Source organism: Vanacampus margaritifer, chromosome 9 (assembly GCF_051991255.1).
Source record: "Vanacampus margaritifer isolate UIUO_Vmar chromosome 9, RoL_Vmar_1.0, whole genome shotgun sequence".
Lineage (NCBI taxonomy): Eukaryota > Metazoa > Chordata > Actinopteri > Syngnathiformes > Syngnathidae > Vanacampus > Vanacampus margaritifer.
The window spans coordinates 21,222,267-21,239,098 of NC_135440.1; the positions used below are offsets into that span (position 1 = coordinate 21,222,267).

Here is a 16,832-nt window from a genome sequence, read left to right on the forward strand (position 1 = left end):
ATAGTCACCTCATCATAGTCAAATTGTATTTATATTTTTAATAACACATTTGAAATCATAAGTCATGTGAATCAGCGGCAACCAAATATTTAGGTGAACATCTATCAGGGCTTGGATTCACCATTTGTATTGACATTTGCCACCGAATGACCCAATCAACTCGAACGGGGTCCTCCAGAATCCCGCGCTGTCTCCAGGCCAATGGCAGAACAGAGGATATTTTTTCTCTTTGGTTCCATTTAAATCCATTCATTGCTAGCTACTAGCCGCATCCTAGCTAGCGCGAAGGCATCTTAGTTTGTCTTTCGATGGCTGCTAAAACGGCTTTAACTGGCCAGAAATTCCCATTTCTAGGACAACGTTGACAAACAAGGGATGGATGGCAAGCGAGACCACCTTTATGTAAGACATTTGGGTTGTGATGTATCTAATTTAAGGGGCAGTATTATGCACTTTGTACTTCAAATTCTGTGGACCGTCATACAGTAGTTGTATGGTATTTGATTTGTGGATTTTTGTTTTTAAAATGTGTTTAAAAAAATTGTAGAGTTTTCACTATACAATACTTACTGTGATGTTTTGATTTAACTTGCACACAACTGCACATAAAAATTTAAAAATATAAATAAAACTAATGCTAAAACCAATAAACAAAACTAAAAGAAAATATTTTTTTGAAAAAAATACAACTAATAAAAACTAACAAACCAACTCCAAAAAAACAATTAAAACTAAGTAGAAAAAAACTAAACTCAAAATGAAAAAGTAACTATAAGGAAAATGCCCAAGCTATGATAACCACATGCCCTGCAACTAGCTGGTGACGAGTCCACGATGCGCCGCGCTTGTGCCGCCAATAGCCAACTGTGATACACTCCAGCGCTTCCATATGTGAAGATGACTTCTCGCGACTCAAATGAGCATCTGTAAGATGAGACACGGTTGTCATTTAAGATTCCGCATGTCGTCGCGTGAGATGATGAAAGCGCTTGGTCGCAGCAGGCCCGGGGGGGGTCCGCGTTCAATTTCCTGCCGCTCTCTTGAAGCCGGACGCCAGAACAACATAAACGTTGACGACTTTCTTCTTGACGACTTTCTTCTTCCTTCCTCGTCATAAAAAGTAAATTGTGAAGACGAGCGACAGCAAATGTGAGCAGTCAGCAAAGCAGGAAGCAAACAGCTGCAGCTTATTATTCCTACTTGACTATTATTAGTCCACTCTCCACTCACATGTTGCCATACAGTCTGACAATATGCATGCTTATTGTTATCAGTCATATTCACGTTATGTATTTTTTCTATTTTCAATAATATTTTTCCAAACTTTTCCTATTGTTCTTAGTGACAAATTTAGACGTGTTATCATATGAAAGTGTACACTTTTTCCCCCTTGTATTTGTTCTTGCAGACACCAATAATAACATGCCACGGTTTGGATTTAAAGCAGTGAACATTTATAATAATTCTCAACATAATTTACACATTTGGACATTTTTGCACATAAATAGAATAAAACAATTTGTAAACCAACCAGCATGTAAACACAGACACACACACACACACACACACACTGAGTTTGTAGAGTTAAAGCTCACGAACAGACGGGAGACACTTTTTGGTCAAAAAGGAAGATGAGAAAATGGGCGGGGCCAGTGCATAAGAGACGTGCTTGGGGGAGGGGCTAAGAACAAACAACTAAATCAAAGTTCTTTGATTTCGTCTTCACATTCTTCCTGCTTTGGGTGTTTGCAGTTTGGAAGTCCAGTAAACTTTGGTTTGGAGTGTCACAAGTGGACAGTGGTGGATTAAGAATTTTTTCTTTAAAAAAATTTAACAGAATAAAATTTAATTTAAAATAAAAGTAGAATTTAAAAAAATATTCAATTAAGAAAAACAAAAACACTGAAAAGTAAAATAAATAATACAATTAAGAACAAAATAAAAGCAAGTTTAAAAGAAATTAAAATAAGGGGGAAAAATAAAAAAAACACATAAAAAAGTGGAGAAAAAAAGGGGAAAAAACAATAAATAATATAAATGAAAATAAAATTGACCCAAAAAAAAAACAAGAATAACCAAATAAAATAATAAACTAATTTAGAATTAACAAATTAAAAGTCAAATAAAATTAAGAAAAAAAATCCCTTCTTCAAGCTCTTCCTGCTTTGGATGTTTGCAGTTTGGAAGTCCAGTCAACTTTGGTTTGGAGTATCACACAGTGGCGTTGTTAATAATAAAATTTAAAAAACATGTTCTTTATTAAACTGAATTAGAAATAAAATAACCAATAACAAAAACAAATCTTAAAGTATAATAGTATGAAAGACATTTTTTGCTGCTTTGGATGCCTTGTGTTTGGAAATCTGGTCGACTTTGGTTTCAAGTGTCTTACATCCGTTTTATTGAAAATTGGTAATTCATTACGGATAGAATAACACTAACATAAAATATCCTAAGATTCATATGAAGAATAAGAATAAATAAAATAAATCCAAGTCCCTTCTTCACATTCTTCCTGCTTTTCGGATTGCGGAAGTCCATGCAGTCAACTTTGGTTTGGAGTATCACATCCACATCACTGACAGTGTCATCAAAAACCAAAATAAAACAAAATGATGAAAACAGGTGCTACATGTTGCCCAGCTGCGCTCCACTTCCATTCCTTCTTCAAGTAGCCAAAGAGCAAATAAATAGAAAAAAAGTTCCATCTTCAGCCTTTCCCTTGGCGCACGCGCACTCTCACACACTCGCACACACTCTGAGGTAACTGTTGTGACGCACACACTCGCCCTTTGTTCCTGTCGTTTAAATTAAGTGGTAAAGGGACACAGTCAAATTGTGGAATCATTCTTGTAAACCCTGAAGAATGTTCTGGAAACGTCATTATCAGCTAATAAATTAAAGCAAAAGTGTGGAAATGGAGACCTTAGTAGGATGATTGTCAAATTTGAGCCCTGAGTAGCGAGTCCCTGAAGTGGTCTCCCCCTCCCTCACGGATCCGCCTCCTGCTTGACGGCGAGTCCACGTCGCACCTTGATGACCGAGGTCTGGCGCCACGCGGCTCCCAGAACCTGCTTCTCTAGGACGGCGTCCAACTCGGCTCCGCCTCGGAGCCTCTCCAGTTGCTCGGCGTGCTCGCTCATATCGAAGCGTTCGATTTCCTCGTTGGCGCGTTGGATCTCGTCGGCGGCGACGTGGGGGGCGGCGGCCGGGCAGTAGCCCTTGAGGTGGAGGCGCAGGCTGCACAGGTGGATGTAGTGGCGGTGACACTGCGGGCACTTGTGGGGTCGCTCGCGGGAGTGCAGGCGCTTGTGGAGCTTGAGGTGCACGAACTGTGTGAACTTGGCCTGGCACAGCTTGCAGTGGTACGGCTTTTCGCCTGAGTGGAGGCGCAGGTGGGTCTTAAGGTTGCTGGTGCTGCTGAAGCGCTTGTGACACACCTGGTACACAATAAATGGAGTCAGTTAAGGAGTCGGATGGTGATCGGACTGCCAAACATTTTTCCAGAGCATGATTTTTAACCAGCCCCACAAGAAACATGTTTATTGTAAATAAAAAAAACAAAAATTTAACCATTTTTAGAATCATGATATTATCCTCCTTCAGGTGTGCATGTCTTGGCCACCAGGTGGCAGTACAGTACAGATGTATATAATACACAAAGAAGAGTTTCACAAATAAGTGCCTCAGTAAGGTGCAGTAATTGTAGTCATTAGTCATATTAACTGCAAATAAAAACATTTACTTTTTACAATTTAAATTTTTAATTACAATTTTCTAAGATGATGCTAGCTCGTTGCCCCACCCTCATTTGGCACCAAAAGCCTCACCTGGCACTCATGTGGCTTCTCTCCCGTGTGGACCAGGTAGTGTTTCTGTAGATGGGCCAGCTGTGTGAAGCCCTTGTTGCACGTCTGACACTTGAACGGTCTCTCGCCGCTGTGGACGCGGAGGTGGACCTGTGGGGCAAAAAAAGTGGCCGTCAGAAAAGCGCACTGGGTTGGTTTGAGTCACATGTGAAAGTCACGTCTCAAGTCTTAACCTTCCACTCATCACTTTGAACTCAGTAGCTTCATTTACATATATATACAGTCAGTTTTTCTGAATCTGTATCTAGGACCCAGTTGTCTTGAGAGTAATTGGCAACTTCCCTAAAAAGGTTTCTACTGTAGCGGATAGGCCCCTCAAAAAAATTTAACAATACCCAACCGCAAATGAAAATTGAAAATGCATTTTTTCAAATGTCATGCTTTTTAAGTCAGGTCTCATGAATACTAAGTCAAAGTCTAATTGACAAGTTTAACCGAGCCAAGTCCTAAAATTGGCGACTTAAGTTTGACTTGAGTCAAGTCTTATGAATACTAAGTCAAGTCGGGACTTTCGGAAGTTTTAGCCAAGAGTCCTAAAATAGGCAACTTAGATCTGACTTGAGTCAAGTCTCATAGATACCAAATCAGCCAAGTGATGAGTTTCACATGGTTTAGCTAAGCCTAGTCTTAAATTTGGCACTTAGGTCAGACTCGAGTCAAGTCCAATAAGAGTATGAGGAACAGGAGACGTTGAAACGGTGCCTCTCAATTAAGCAAACAAAATTTGGGGCCCTCACCTTGAGATTGGAAAGCTGTCCAAAGGTCTTGGTGCAGACGTTGCACTCGTACTTGATCTTCCCGTTGTGCTTCTTGAGTGGGTAGGGCAGCGCCTTGTACCCGGCTGAGCCGAGACCCCGCTTCGCCTTCACCAGGTTCATCGCCTCCTCATCCGAGTCGCACAGTTTAGTGGCTGCCCGCTCGCCGGGTACCCCCGCGGCCGGGGACCCGGTAGGTGGGGAGTGTTGCCCTGCATAAGGGCGGTGCGCAGCAGCCTTGTCCTTGAGGGAGGCGGCGGCTGAGAAGGCGCTGGTGGGCGCTGGTAGGAGAAAGTCCCGGGACGGGTGGGCGGCTTCCGACATCAGGAAGCGGCGTCCAGCTGCATCCGAGGGCAGGAGGGGGACATGGGGCGGCAGGTAAAGCGGGTACATCCGAGGGTAGATGCCGCCCACGGTGGGGACGCCGCCCCCAGGAAGTGGGTAGTGATGTGGCAGGAGGTAGCGAGAGTAGGGTGGCCCTGGGGCGTAGAAAGGTGACAGCGGGGCAGCGGACGGCGGCGAGTAGCTGGGGTACTGCCCTAGTCCACCCGGGTAGAACGGTGCCGACGGGCTCCCCTGGGGGCTGCTCTCCGGGCTGCTCCTCGCCGACGGGCTGGGCGTGGCTGACGACTGGTCCCCGGGGGAACGGGGGTACCCCAGGGCGCCCGCCTTGAGGAAGTCCTCTGGGTGTCCCCTGAGGGGCGGATAGAGGGCACGCGGGTACAAGGGGCGCTCGGGGCTGTAGGCGCAGCGTGGGCGCGTGGGGAGTGGGCGGCTGGGCTCACTCTTGGGGACGTCCCGCAGGATGGATAGGACGCTGTGCTCCCGCTTGGGGGGTCGGGGGGTGACGGTGGGGGGAGGCGAGGGTTCCGACGCCTGATGCTGCTTCACCTCCAGCAGCGACCGCTCTGCAAGGACAGGAAAAGTCAAATCAATAGAGGTCTTGACGGATGTTTACTTTTGGGGAGATAAACGTGCATTAGCGTTCTCAAAGTGACACGTGCTTGACGGACGAGGTGAGGATCCGGACAAGAAGTCAGGTGTGTGTGTGTATGCGTGCCTGTGTGTGTTACACATATTGTTACAAGTGAATGAGGTAAACACACTGAGGTGTGTGTGCAGACAAAAACCCTTTTTACTGCTGCTTTGTATTAGCTTTACAGCTTCAACTCTATAAACGATGCTTTGTATTGGATACAACTAGATTATATTTGCGAACACTGCTTTACATTAGCTAACATCGCTTTTGCTTACACTGCATTATATTAGCTTAGCTTTACTGATACATAATTATAGCTAATGCTGTTTTATACTGGCTAATGTTGCTTTCTATTAGCCAACAATGCTGTATATGAACTCAAACCACTTTATATTAGCTAATTGGGCTTTACTGCTGCTTTAAATTGGCTAATGTTGATTTAATGCTGCTGTATATGAGCTAACACTGTTTTGTTAGTAAACACTGTTTTTACTGATGCTTATATTTGCTAAGGCTGCTCTCTCTTGCTCTCTCACTCTCATACACACACACACCAGCAAGATGAAAGCGAGGATTAGCAGCCCAAACTCTTAAAAGCTAAGACATGTCAGCTCTCTGCTAAATGGCCGCCATCTATTATGTGTGGTACAATGTGTGTGTTAAACCCCCCCCCCCCCACACACACACACAAGTGAGTGAATGAGTAGTAAGGCGTTGGTGAGTAAACATGGAGGTTATCAGTTAGCCTTCCTCCTCATCCTCCTCAGAAACCTAAACAAACATGGCCGCCATCTTGGAGATTTCAATCTGTCAGCAGCTCAGACAGGAAGTTCAAGAGGAGGGGAAAGGCGGGCTGGCAATGGGGGCCGCGGGGGACTCCCTTCTGTTCTTTTTAAGTGATAAATCAAACACACACACACACACACACACACACACACACACAGTGAGAGCTGGATGGTGCGTTCAAGTGCTAACACTACAAAGACGCTAAAAGGAGAAAGTGTCGTCTAACACACACTTGTTCATATATATGTTTAGTGGCTGCTTTGGCGCCTACTTGAGGACATTTTTGGGTTGCTAACTTGCCAAAATAATGCTGTTTTATATTAGCTAAGGCTGTTTTACTGCTGCTTTTTATTTGCTAATTTTGCTTTACCACTGCTTTATAATAGCTAATGCTACATTAGGCTGCTTAAAATCAGCTAATATTAAGGCTGCTTTACTGCTCCCTTACATTAGCTTGCGCTGCTTTACTGATCCTTTACATTTGCTAGCATTGCTTGAACACTGTTGTGTATATATTAGCTATATGCTTCAAATTAGCATACACTTTTTAAGTACTGCTTTACCACTGCTATACTGTATATTAGCTGCTATACAGTATTACATTACCTTATATTAAAAACACCAAATGTGTGTGTATCCCAAAAAAGTTGAGATCACGGCGAGCCAATCACGCGCTAATTTACTTACTGAGCTTCTGCATCATGAGTTCCCCGGATGGCGGGTAGTGTAGTCTCCGTGCGTAGTCGTGGCAGTACCACACCAGGAGCTCTGCGCCGGCCGGCACTGGCTTGACGGTGTAGAAATAAACGTCCAAGCCGTTCTGGCATGCCGCCACGTTCTGCTCGGCCGCCGAGTGGGCCGGGTTGACGTAACGCATCCAGTTGGAGCGAGACTCGTCCAGACCGTCCACAAAATGGTGGAAGTCGCCGTCGGCGTATATCTGAAAGCGGGAAGGAAGCAATATATTTAGCTTTGTGTTAGCTAGCTGATTTATATTTGCCTTTATTGCTTTAATACTGGTTTATTTGGTTTACATTGGACTTTAACGCTACTTTACATTTGTTAACATCACTTTTACTGCTTTATACTGTGTCTCATGTAAACTGTCCACAAACGGTGGAAATAGCAACACGCTTAGCTTCGTGACTCATGGTATGGAGGGGGTAAGGGGCTACTTCCTGGAAGTGACAAAGTGGGTCAGCCCATCACTGTTGTGGACTTACGGGACGTTTCCTGTGACATCACTTCCTTCCCCTCTCGCTTTCTCAAACAGTTACACTTCCTGTGACAAAGGCTCTGATGTCACAGGAAGTGGTCCCCCCCCAGAGTCCCTTCACTCACCCGCCAGAAGTACTTGCGGTTGGCGTCCTTGGGCACGCTGTCGGCCATGTAGATTTGGCCCACCAGGGGTCCGAAACGGGTCCCCTTGGGGATGTACTCCCGGCTGCACACGCCAACAACCTGCACACACACACAAGGGTACTTTTTAGTCAGTTGATTAAATAAGAGAAGCAATAGAAGCCTTAGTCAGTAATGTTACAGTCGAAAAACAGTTGGGTCAAAAGTAACCCAATTATGGATTAAAAATGGACTGATCCACTTTAAGGGTCAATTTGACCCAACTTTCTGTTTTTTTTTTTTTTTTTTTTTTACAAAATAACACAAAGTTAGACCCAAATAGAGGATCGGTCCATTTTTGACCCATAGTTGGGTTATTTTTGACCCAACTGTTTTTAGTGTGTATACAATGCAGTAAAATTTTGTGGAACATGAACAATGACTAGTTTAAAAATATTAGGCTTTATGTACAACCCGGCGGTTTTAACGCAATCATTTCAACCCAACGGGCTTTCACTTCATTTGCTATCAGTGCTCAGCTTCCTCTGGATAACAAAACACTCTGATGAAATAATCCATACCATCACACTTTTGACCGGTAGGGGGCTGTCAATGAGGGGGTTGCTTATTTACGCAATCGAGATAACTTTTTCACCTCCGTTATGGGCAAAAGTGTGAAAGAGATAACAGGTGGGGTTTTTTTTTTCATGTTGACGATTGAATGGCTCCTGCTTGTAGGCAGGAAGTATTGCGGATAAGCGATAAATGGATGGATATTTTAGCTAGCGCTACTTTGTTTTATAAAGGCTGCTTTGCAACTGCTTTACATTAGCTAAGGATGTGCGTGTGCTGCCGCCTAACCTCTTTTCCGTCAGTCGTCTGTTTGAACACGAGGTTCCGGGGCAGCGAGGCCTGCGCCCTGATGCTAGCGGAGTTAGCATCCCCCTCCTGCCCCGCCTCCCACGTCGTATCCTTGACGATATACGTGCACTTCTCCTCGAACTCAGCCTCGGTCCAGCGGGTCATGTCGGCCTCGTCCGCCGCCTCCATGTCCGAGTCCGGCTGGATGCCGTCTGAGTTGGTGGAGGCCATCTTGGGGGCGTGGTGGTCGTCCTCTTCCTCCATGGTGTGCGCCCCCTCACTGGTCAACATGGCCGAGCTTTGAGAGGTCGCCTGGGAAATACATGAGGGAGATGTAGTTTTATTTTAGGGCTAGTATTTTGCTGAGATTCACGAAGGGGGCTCCAAAATTTTGTTTTCAGGGATTTTTATTTTTATTTTGCTGTTTTAAGGATCTAACTTCTGAGTCTAAAATGAGATCTGGAGGCCATTATTGGGCCAAACAAAGACCATACTTGGGGGTTCGGGAACCTTTGAGCTGGACCTTGTTTCCACGACTCAGGAACCTTTTGGACGTTGGTGTTGGTCTAGAAATCTTTGATTTAGCAAGTGTCTGAATTATGTTCTTGGGTCATTAATCAGGGCTAAAAGAAAACCCTGCTTGGTTGGATGGTATCTCAAGAAGTTCAGAAACCTTTTGGAACCAGATTGGATGTCTTATCTCAAGAGGTTCAAGGACTTTTAAGTGGCAACTAATATCTTCATTTAGTTCCGGGATCATTAGGACCAGCATGGGTGGTACTTTCCAGACTGCCAATAACATTTGGCTAAACTTATCTGGTTTGAAACTTGGAAAGTACCAAGAACTCTGTTGGTACTTTTATGTAGCTTGAATAGAGTTGAGAGCGGATGCAGGAAACAAAAAAAAAATCGTTTGAAGACTGACAAAATAACAAATCAATCTTAGTTTAATTAAATATTTTAGGCAGGGAAATTTAGTGTTTGATTTCTAGCAAAGATTTCTGACTATTATGAGCGTCTTTGACATTTTTTGTCCGATTACGACAAAGCTGCTGCTGATTTTCAAGTGAGTTTTCCGTGAGTCAGACACGGGAAGAAGACGGCGGAAGTAAGGAAGTAAAGTCGAAAGGAAGTTCCTGTGACGGGATCCGACTAAATTTGGAAGTTCCAGCGATCCAGCAAAGCAGTAGCAGCGGGATGAATTTTCCCGCGGAGGAAGAGAAGGACAAAACTTTTCCATTTAGGGGGGGGGGGTCTTGGCCGGTAGCACATACGGCGTACACGCACACTCACGCGCACACAGCAACAATAAACAACTACACACTTCGCATCAGTGACGCACTCAACGACAAAATTCAACTCCCAACTGCCAATGATTTGCTTCATTTTCACTCGTTTACATCAAAGGACTCGCAAAATGGGAAGTTTGAATAAATACATTTCAGAGAGTGAGTTTGTGGAGTTGTTTTTAACACCGTTCATCTGTCGAAGATGCAAAAAAAGAAAGAAGAAAATGACATTCAAAAAGCTCCATTTGCATGTCAAAATGTAATTATTATGAAAATGAAGCAGCACACCATTAAAATATACAAAATGATAATGCGCAAAAGTTTGTAGGGCGATTTGAAAGTCAAGTTGATGAATGAATTGAGAATTCTTTCTTGTGTCCAAAAGGACTGAGTGAGAAGCTTCAGTGACATGACATCATGATGTAAAAATAAACCAGCTGCTCTATTTAAAGTCACTTCGGCGTAAAATAACATTTTAGTCAGGCAAATTCAAAACTTCAAAACACTAAGCCAGGCCAATTTGAAGCTGGAAAAACAGCAAAGTTGACATTCGAATTGCTTATTTTGTTGATTTTTTTTTTTCAAACAAAAAGTGTCTTTTACGCTAGTTTTGTGGATTTCAACAACACCACATATACAGTAAATGCACACAAAAGATTCAATAATGCATCAAAGTACACTTTAAAGCTTTAAAATGCAAACTATCTTTTTTTCCCTGCTTATTTTGTTCTTTGTCGAAAAATGAGCAGTGCACGAAATATCAAATTTGAACTTTAAAAACATTCAAGCAGGCGTTTTTAAGTTCACACATTATGTGAATAATAGTACTTTTAAAAAGGGCAAAAGACACATTTAAGTCTCGAAACGTCATTTTTTGCTTCCCAATATTGTGTATTTTCTCAGCACTTTGCACATATATTTTTTTCACTAGTTGAAAAAAATGGCTAAAAGCATAAAATAAGATATATGACATTTTTTATATGCTTTCCGCATCCTAATTGTGTGTACTTTTACATCTGTTCCAGTTTTTCTTGTCTTCAACTAAACAATAAAGAAATATATTTAAGGAAAAAGGGAAATTTAAGCCTTAAAACCCTAGAGTCGACTTTTTACTTAATTTCTGTAACAATACGATATTACAGCACACCATTATGTAAATGTATTTTACAATATGACACCTTTTTCTTGTCCACAGGTAGTAAAATCAAATATAAGATCTAGCCTACTTTTAAACAAGGAAAAAGCAGTAAATTTTTTTAAAATTAATTTTCTACTTTCTCAACAGTGCACAAATATTTCTTGCCCACCAATACAAAAAGGAGAGAGAGAAAAAGCACAAATGCCACATATCTGTTTCAAGAAAGGAAATCCAATTAAGCCTTAAAAACAGCAGCTCTGCGCGTTTTTGTTTTTTTTGTCCACTTACAAACAACAACAAAACTAACTTTTTAAAACACCCTTAAAAGAAAGTCCAATTCAATTTTCCAAAACACCAAAGTCGGCCTTTTTTCCTTTTCTATTTCCACAGAAGAAGACATCTCGCCGCACGCCAAAAGTAAAGCATGCGCCAAAACACAAAGCATGAAAGTTGTCAAAGTTAAAATGTGGAAAAAGGAAAAGAAAACTATTCACCGTGTAGCTTTGGTCCCATCCACACATAAGGACGTCTGTTCGGGGCCTCTGTGTCCGTTCGTGTGTGTGCGTAGGACAGGTGCACGCCGTCCTCTTGTGCCCGTGATACTCCGCGCTAGTCCTCGCGTGTGTGTGTGTGTGTGCGTGCGTGCACGCGTGTGTGTGCTGCCGTCGGCGCGCTGCGCTTGAGTGTGTGACACAAGGCGAGAGAGGCTCCTGCTATGTCGCCAAGAGGGCCGGCGGGGACACGCCTCCGTCGAGAATAGGATACGCCCCTGTTTGGGCCGGGTCACGCCCCCCTGGTACTATACTCCCGCGCACGCAAGCACGCGCACGCAAATGACCCGCTTATGAGAAAGGAGATGCTTTCACCGGAGGCAACACAAGCATTCAAACATGTTATGTTCAATACAACTTTCAAAAAGTTTACTTCACTAGTATGTCCTTGTGATTTTTTTTTTTCTTTAGATTTTTTGGGGGGCGCGTTTCTGGGTTTTATTTCATTTGTTTGTTTCTTAAATTGACATCATTTTATTGTTTTCATTGTTTTCTTTTTATCCTTAATTTTAATAATAATAATAATTATTATTATTATTATTATTATTAAATTTCTATTTATTTTAAAATTTCTGTTTGTATTGAAGTTTATTATATTATTTTTATTTCATACATATTTATACATTTATTAAAGATTAGTCCGTGTTTAAAAAAAAAAATCTTTAGTTGAATTTGTCCTGATTTTATTAATTTTATTTTGTTCTTTTTTAGATTTATTTTGTATTAGTCCACTCTTTATTTTTTGTTTCAGATTTTATTTCATATGTGCATTTTATTGTAGATTATTGTATTGTTGTTGTTTTTTTACACATGATCATATTAGCTTTTTTATGTTTCTTTTATATTTATTTATTTATCTATTGCATTTTATTATCGCGTTAATTTGATGTCATTAATTTGTCCTTTCTAGTTTCTTGAGCAATCTTTTTCAATTTTCTTTTTTCTTTTATTGTATTTTGAATGTGAGTTGGGAGTCATTCAAAAGGACAACCAAATTGTGTGCGTGCGCGCGTGCATGCGTGGGTGCGTGTGTTGGGGGAAGCGTTGAGTCACACGCGGTGTCACAGGATGGCCCCTCTCTTCCCCAGGAAACAACACACGCACGGTCTCCACGCACGCGTGCACACACACACAGTATGAGAGCGTGCCTGTAGGGGGCAGCACTGGTCCTCCTCGCGCCTTTTCTTGCTTCACATCGTCTTACTTTGTCACGTGTTTGTTTGTGTGCTTGCTCGTGTCGTTCACTTTGTGTCCTGCACTTTCTCCTCACTTTTATGTAATAACATTCTCAAATATGCTTTTACGTGTGCATGTTAATGAGATGAGGCAAGAAGAAAAATTACACAAATGAGGACATGCAACGTACACTCCCATCTGACCAGAAAAATGACAAATTTCCAGTTTCATTATGTGGACTTTTGACGTTTTTGTTGTGTAGTGTTCCTTTTTTACTTTCCAAAAGTTTCATTTCAGTTTTGATTTTTTTTTTTTTTAACTGCAAGGCCATTACAGCCACTCAGAAGAAAGTTGAGCGTCAAAGACAAAACTACAAAAATTATAAGAGGAAAATAGGACTCAAACTTCCTCCTTTTTTTACTTTGATGTCTTCCTTAATTTTGTTTAATTTCATTGCTAACCAGTTTTATTGTTTGACTGGTTTTATTTTACTTCATTTCATTTATTTGTTGATGGTTTTATTTTATTTTACGGCCTCGTGAGGATAAGCGGTTCGGAAAATGGATGGATGGGTATTTTATTGTATAGTTCATGTTTTTTTCATTTGATAGGTGTGTCATTTTCTTTTTGTGTACTCTTTCAAAAGTTTTTAAAATTCACTCAAATATTAAGCTTTTATGCACACTTTTTTTAACGTCATTTCCCCCCCCCCTGCACAACACGCACACAAAAGCAGATGACACATGAACACATGAACACGCCATGCACATGGAAAATCTGCATGCAAAATGGAAACGGAAATGGAAACCAGAACTTGCCCCAAAAAATAGAAAGGACAGACTCGTGCAAAAAAGTAAAAATAAAAACTAATACAACAAAGCAAAATAAAAAATACAGTCAATATAAAATAAAAAAAATCATGAATAAATAAATGCAAACATAAATAGAAATTATGTATTAATTAAATTAAATAAAAACAAAAAAAGAACTTGAAAATAAAAAAAGTAGAGACTAATAAAATTAAACTATTAAATAAATATTTACCAATAGATTAACCATAAATGTCGAACTCCTTAAAGTGCTTTCAAGGTAAATGGCATCCCATAAAAAAAACAAGTTGTGAAAAATGGGAATCACATAAAAAAAAAAAACCTGCAGAGATTTCAAACATTTTAAATAATGTAATAATATAAAGTGATTCCAAACCGATCAAAACTATATGGACAGAAATGAAAATGAATTGAGATAAAAGACAAATGATTCCCATAAATAACGAGCATGTGTGTGTGTGTGTGTGTGTGATGAACAGTGGAGAGGAAAACAATTTTGAAGAAGAAGAAGACACATTCAACCTCCTCTTCGTCTCTTTCCTCCCTGGCTGGTGACAGAGGGTCTGACCACATCAATGGCTGCCTACTACTTCCTGCCCCAACACACACACACACACACACACACACACTTGCAGATGTGTCCACAGCTGTCGGCCAGCCGGAAGAACACGAGCCGCATAAACTTCATGTTAGCTGTTAGCCACTGATCATGCTAATGAGCATTTCACCTTGGCTACTTAGCTTTGACATTCCAATCAACAAATAAGCCTTTAGCTGCTACATGCTAATAAACGCTATCCCTCCATTATCGTAAATAATAAGTCAGCAAAGGACTGATGACAAGTGCATTGAGCACAATAGAAATAGCCATAATAATTAAATTGGCCTGTTGATTAGTTCGGGTGGGGGCTGGGAAGGGGGGGGGGTCATTAGGGAGCTGTTTCAGGTAGCTGGGGGGCACACAAACAATCACAAAAAAAAGTTTCTTTTTGTTCAAGACGCATGCCTGCAGGATGACAACACACAAAGACGGCCTGCATACTATGTTTGCTTAACGCACACACATTTTAATTGGAAGAAAGTGTGATTTGTTTTAATCATAAAAATTAGTTTACCGCATATTTCAGTTGGTGAGAGAAGTGGGGTACATTCATACATACAAAAATGTGGGAACTTCTCAACTTCCACATCAGACATTGATGCTTACTTAGCACATTTTGATGTGTCATCAAGATTTGATCCTCTTTTTTTTTGGGGGGGGGGGGGGGGGGGGGTCGATGTTTGTCATATGCGGTGTCAGATCTCACACTGTAATAAATAAGATAAAAAAATAAACTCAAAAACCAAAATGTTAAAAAAAAGAAAGAAAAAACTTGCAAGGAGACAAATGAATAAATAAATACATAAATAATTAAGAAAATAAATAAGAAAATAAACCAGATCTTGACCAAAATGGAAATGTCAGACTAATAAAATAAAGTCCAATTAATTTCAACAAAATTAGAAAGAAAACCAATGAAATAAAATAAATTACAACTTAGAAACCAGAACTGGTCAAAAGATAATTGGAAGGACAGTCTTTAAAAATAAAAAAAATAAAAAATTACAACCCAAAAAACAAACAAACTAAAATTAAAACTGAGGGGAATGGAAGAAAGAAAAAGAAAATAAACAAGATTTTGACAAAAATACAAATAAATTAATGGAAATAAACTAAGGAAATAAATTATATTTAAAAAAAAAAAAACACTTCGGAAAAATAAAACTAAATAAATAAAATACAACCCAGAAACCAGTTTTATACTGTAAAATGAAATAAATTGCAGCCAAATACATTAAACAAAAAAAAGAAGGAAATATAACTCAAATTAAAATCTAAAATAAAATAAACCAGAACTTGCAAAAAAAAAAAAATTACAGGAATTTAAATATATATATAAAAAAAAACGTGGCAAGAGAGTGAAAGATAGCGAAAGCCTTGTAAAAGGAAACCATAGCGCAACTTTTGTCCTCTAGTGTCCTTTCTCCCCCCCCCCCCCCCACCACCATCCCATTCGTCCCTCCTCACCCCCCCTCAGGTGATCTGCAGAGTCCCAAACATGTTAATTGCAGCCCACAGGCCATTTGATGCCTCGCCAAATCACTGCGAAGGATCAGCCATTGTCCACCTTCCTTTGTGAGTGAGTGAGGGGCAACTTCACTTGGTGCACGCCGGACCCTCCGAGTGTGTGGATACAAGGAGTTAATCCCTGAATGGGGAAGCCATTAGAGAGAATTAAGCAGGTTAGAGCGACCATGATCCCCCGCCCCACCCTCCACTCCCACCTCTCTCAGCCTCGTGGCAAGCGCCCAGGTCAGGACTTCCCGAAAACCAATGGCGTTGGGTAGATTGAGGAGGGAGGAAGGGGGGGTTTTTAGGAAGCCCCCCCCCCCCCACTCCCCGTTCCTCCCCCCTTCCTAATCTGGCCAATCCACCCCTGCTGGGAGCAGATACACTCACATAGACACACATACGCGTACACACGTCGGGCACAGTCAACAGATGGCACAAACTCCGAGTAAACTTGAGCAAGACTCGCAGCAGACACAAACAGCCCCCCCACCCCCCTCCCGCCCCACCACCTCACTGATTTTACTCCCCAATTAGGTCTCAAGCTAATCGGCGTCCTCAGCACGCAACTGCACACACACACGCACTTCATTAAAAAACAACATGGCACACAAACACTTCCTGTGTGAGGGTCATGTCAGGTGATTTGTCCACATCATGCTAACAAACATCATCCATGTAGAGTGAACATACTAATAAACGTGTTAGCCGTTAGCTGAAAATCATGCTAACAAACAAAAGTACACAGTTGAACATGCTAATGAACGCGGTATGTTAGCTATTAGCCACCAAGCAAATGTAATGAGCGTCACCCTGTTACGTTAACATGCTAACATGCACGTTAGTGGTTAGCTGGCAAACATGTTCATGATTCTCTTAACAAGTACGCTTGTAAACACGCTAGGTCTGGGTATCCATTCAAATTTCCTCAATCGATTCGATTTAGATTTTTTTCCCAATTCAATTTGATTCACTTCACTTCAATACGATATCGAATAATTAACATTCTATTCTAAATTAAATTTTGTGGAGGGAGTAACTGGTTAAATGATTTGGTGTTATAATCACTTAAGCGTTACACAAACATTCCATCGCTGCTATGCGAAAAACACTTATGTCCATTTTATTTTTTTTCATATTTTAGATTTTT

General features: G+C 41.1%; 1 protein-coding gene across 1 annotated transcript; it reads right to left on the reverse strand.

Moving 5' to 3' along the window:
- Positions 1 to 1,431: 1,431 nt before the first annotated feature.
- Positions 1,432 to 11,688, reverse strand: prdm1a (PR domain containing 1a, with ZNF domain). The gene is made up of 7 exons (XM_077576936.1): positions 11,510 to 11,688; positions 8,589 to 8,900; positions 7,731 to 7,850; positions 7,077 to 7,329; positions 4,607 to 5,532; positions 3,831 to 3,959; positions 1,432 to 3,440 (listed from the first exon to the last, which is right to left on the reverse strand). The coding sequence occupies exons 1-7, from the start codon at positions 11,534 to 11,536 to the stop codon at positions 2,991 to 2,993; spliced, it is 2,217 nt and encodes a 738-aa protein (XP_077433062.1). The 5' UTR covers positions 11,537 to 11,688; the 3' UTR covers positions 1,432 to 2,990.
- Positions 11,689 to 16,832: the final 5,144 nt, after the last annotated feature.

Excerpts from the sequence above, each read along its gene's own strand:
- prdm1a (XM_077576936.1), bottom strand. The coding sequence starts at position 11,536 with ATGTGTGGATGGGACCAAAGCTACACG. Across the intron at positions 7,330-7,730 it reads ACCGCAAGTACTTCTGGCGG|ATATACGCCGACGGCGACTT; the intron begins GTGAGTGAAGGG and ends TCCCGCTTTCAG. Across the intron at positions 3,960-4,606 it reads GACAGCTTTCCAATCTCAAG|GTCCACCTCCGCGTCCACAG; the intron begins GTGAGGGCCCCA and ends TTTGCCCCACAG.